The sequence below is a fragment of the Diaphorina citri genome, unplaced genomic scaffold (genome assembly GCF_000475195.1).
Source record: "Diaphorina citri unplaced genomic scaffold, Diaci psyllid genome assembly version 1.1 scaffold106, whole genome shotgun sequence".
NCBI classification, from domain to species: domain Eukaryota; kingdom Metazoa; phylum Arthropoda; class Insecta; order Hemiptera; family Psyllidae; genus Diaphorina; species Diaphorina citri.
The window spans coordinates 116414-120366 of NW_007377543.1; the positions used below are offsets into that span (position 1 = coordinate 116414).

Sequence of the window (3953 nt, forward strand, 5' to 3'; positions counted from 1 at the left end):
TTTAGCTTGTGTTGTTTTCATAACTTAAGTGAAACTTGTGCGGAATGTTAGGAATTGTCCGTTTTGAGATAATGCCCGTCAAATCAAGGTCCCGTGGAGTATAATCCTCACGCATAAACCGTGAGCTTAGACTTAAGTGCCCGGTCAGATGATTACTTCTACCTATTGTTTCTAAGCGATAAAAACTGTAATACATTGGGGCGAAGGCTGCGAAATGTTTACAAGTCGAAATTTAAACAATCCTACCGCTCCGCGAGTATTTTGTAGTAATAAAATTCAAAATTCAGAGGTGTGACGGAGATGCACGAGAGAGGCCGAAGTTTAAATTTAGCTTCCGTGAGTCCGGTGTGGCGAAGAGAGTACTGCTGACGGCTGACACATGGTTGTGAGGGTTTGGGTAGGAATGTTGCCGCGTGTTAGCAGTGATGTTTGTATTTGTATCGTAACCAAGTCATGCTTGACGTGTTTCGCGGACTAAAGAACCTCATCAAAGTCAGTCACGTTCATATTGACTCGCCAATATTTCGCCTCCATTACAGCATTACCGTTATGATCTTGATCGCTTTCAGTTTAATTGTAACCACGCGGCAGTATGTTGGAAACCCAATAGACTGTGTTCACACCAAGGATATTCCAGAGGATGTACTCAATACCTATTGTTGGATTCATTCGACCTATACCATCCGGGCAGCTTTCAAGAAGAAAGTTGGTGTGGCAGTCCCTTATCCAGGAGTAGATAACTCACGGGGCAAAGTGGAGGATAGGAAAACCTATGGCTACTACCAGTGGGTCTGCTTCTGTTTATTTTTCCAGGTAAAACTCAGGTAATTTTCATTTTTTGTTGTATTCCGAGTCTTTCATGTACTAAAGGCTATCTTGCTAGCTTTTATGCTGGTAATACTTGTTCTAGTGTTTTACTCGTAGGTTAATATATCCTCGTCCTGTACTGCGGAATGTTTTCCTTGTCGAATTATTATCAATATTTTTAATTTGAAATTCAAAGTACAGTTTGTGAAAATCTTTTTATTTATAAAATTATCTTACTAAATGTGTGAAAATAGAAGTATGATTTGTGTCCAAATGTGTTCAAGTTTCCGATGATTCAATTGAAAATATTCCTTCTTCCTACTCACCTACTTTGAAAGTGAAATTTTACTCCGTGTTTGCAACAAACTATTTTTATATCCATGTTTTGCCAATACGTCGAGATATTCATCAATTCTACGTTTTTCTATTAAATACAATGCAACAAACATCTTTGGACAGGTCTATTGAAGGGTGAACGACCTCTGTAACTTGGAAATTTTGCAATAATAAATTAAATGAAGTAATGTTTTGACTATTTAAAATTAAATTTGACGATTGGGTTTTGAACAAATACCTATAATAATCCGAAAGCTAGTCCCTGCATACTTGTGATCCGCTAATAATTATGTACCTACTTGGCGAACTATAGTAAAATAATGATGAAAAGTTTGGATTCCTCAAACTATGTATACCGAATCAGTTCCTTTGCTATTATGAAGATTGTTGGATGGGTCATTTTCTTTACCTAAATAGAGTGAGCGCAATTCAATTATAGCAACAACAAAAAAACCCCTAGAAAGATTTTTCTCGTAGCTCAAATTCATCTTAGTTTCAAAAGATTTTCCTATTTGAGCAAGTGATATAAGGATACTCGTACAACTGAGTTGAAAATGTACAAATCATATCATAAATTGGTTGTTTCAAATTCATCTTCAACTTTGGTGATACCAAGTTGGTTTTGTCATAGCATTTCCCAAAATTAACTCTGAGTAACTAGCACGATAAGCATGAAAAATTTGTCTCTCTTACCGCATCTTTTCTATTTCTTGACCTTTTTCCACGTAAAGATTTTATTTTCTCTGTGGTTTTTCGACTTGTGGTTTTTTCTAATGTACTTCTTTTCGACCACTAAAATGTCCTACAATAGTGGGTAATTTATTGCAATAATTGTTACTTCAAGCAGGGCCGCATTTAGGATGTTTGATATCTGAATACTGAACAAGATTCAGGCAATTTTAAAGGCAAAATAAAGATCATTTACTTCCTCCGATTGTTACGAAAATTGTCTCTAAAAAGTGACTGTTCTTGAAGTTTAAACACATTTATTCCCACTCTATTTGCTTTCTAGCCATTGTCTCTCAGGGACCACTAAAGGCCAGAGTTCCCTTTTGCAAATATTCATACACTTTACATGTGACGTTAATGTAAATTCTCAACAACTTTGCCATCTTATTTAAAGTATTATTGGTGAAAATAACCCTTTGTCCGATTGACTTTTGAAACGAACGTACTCTAGGACAACATCTGAACTTTAATCTCTTGGGATGCTCTCAATATTCTATGTTTGCGCCTGGGATGTGCTCTATTAATACAAGCTTGCAGTAGGGAACAGGCAGGCGGTATATTGTGACTAAGTCATAAACATTAAGTTTTACAAAATATTTCCACATGCCGAGGGACACTGCATTTCCAATGCTCTCTCGCGAGTTTGGAAATTAAGATTTCCGAGACTAAATTTTGCTGTTTAACGCTTGATTTTGCTATTGAACAATTATTATTGTATTTTCACCTGATCTGAACATACTGAATGAAGAATCTTTGCTCTTATATAAAAGCGAGATCACAACACCTAGAAAGCTGAAATTGATATTCATAATAGGTATGTTCTAGATATGCGATTAGAGAGGATTTTGCCAAAATTTCTAAAGTGACATGTTGGGATCATCTTGAAATTACTCATAAAACTTTGTATTTCAACCAAAGAAAAGGCAAATTAAGAATCCTAGCCATAAAAATGACGTCACGTCGCAGGAAAGACGCTAAAATAACCCTTTTCGAAAAAAAAGAAAGGGGAAAAAATAAATATTGCCCGTTCTGTCGTGATTTGAAAGTTACAAGTACACACCATCATAGGACATTTAAAATTCAAGTCGTCCTCTCATTCACGCACATCACGTAAAGGTCCTCAAGATGAAAATTCCTCCGCGCTTCCTTTTAGTCATAGAGAGAGCAAGGTGTATAGATAAATGTGCGTACAGTGAAAGCTATAGCATTGACTGCAGTAACATAGACGCTGACGATAAATATCACTCTTCTCCCTCTCTGTGGACATTTGTGCAGAGAGGAGATATCGGATAGCTATTCAAGAGATTTTTATGTTAAGTGGAAAAGAAATCGTGTTAGAAATGATTTTTGAAGTTTGGACATGAAAAACTGACCATCGAAAATTTCAGCCCATTACTTTCCTTCGTATAAGTAAGGAAGGGTAAAAAGTGCCAAACCAAAAGTCCTATTTAGACTTTTAGCTTATGAATGGTCCCATTACGCTAACATAACTTCGGGGGATGCAAAGACGATACAGTTTTATTATTAGAAGCAGAGGGAAGGCAGAAAAATATGAGGAAATTTGATGCGAACAAGAGATTGTTAATTTCACCTGTGATTAATCGTGTAACTTCTTGACGCACAAGAATAATTCAAAGGCGTACCTATTGAAGTACATTTCTTTTAAAACTTTTTACTCACTTCGGAAAAGAAGATTTTCACAAAAACTTATTGTTTTCAGAATAGTGCGTACCCATTACCCACGTCAAAACAATGACAAGTTTGATGGGAAACAATTAACCAAGAATATGAAAAGAAGCTTCAAACCTTGATTGTACCCATAAGGGCTTCATCGAAAGGTCCTTTATCAAAGTGGACTTGTTTCAATATATTGCTCCTACTCTTCAATTGGGTTCTCTGACCAGGGCCAAAGACCTTTGGCTTTTGTTTTATTGGTCCCCATTCATCCTTTCCCATACGGGGAAAAGTCCAATCTTGAGATGCATTCAAAGTGCCACCGCCATAAATCAAAAGCCCTGATTTCCTCGCAGTTAAAAATCTAAAAACAATGAAGATTTTCCACTATTCGTAAAGGAAAAAGA

General features: G+C 36.3%; 1 protein-coding gene across 1 annotated transcript; it reads left to right on the forward strand.

Annotated features, from left to right (window-relative positions):
• Window positions 1–136: 136 nt before the first annotated feature.
• LOC103524581 (innexin shaking-B-like) lies at window positions 137–955 on the forward strand. The gene has a single exon (XM_008489607.2). It carries the CDS (start codon window positions 454–456, stop codon window positions 826–828), a length of 375 nt encoding a protein of 124 aa, XP_008487829.1. The 5' UTR covers window positions 137–453; the 3' UTR covers window positions 829–955.
• The last annotated feature ends 2998 nt before the right edge of the window (window positions 956–3953 follow it).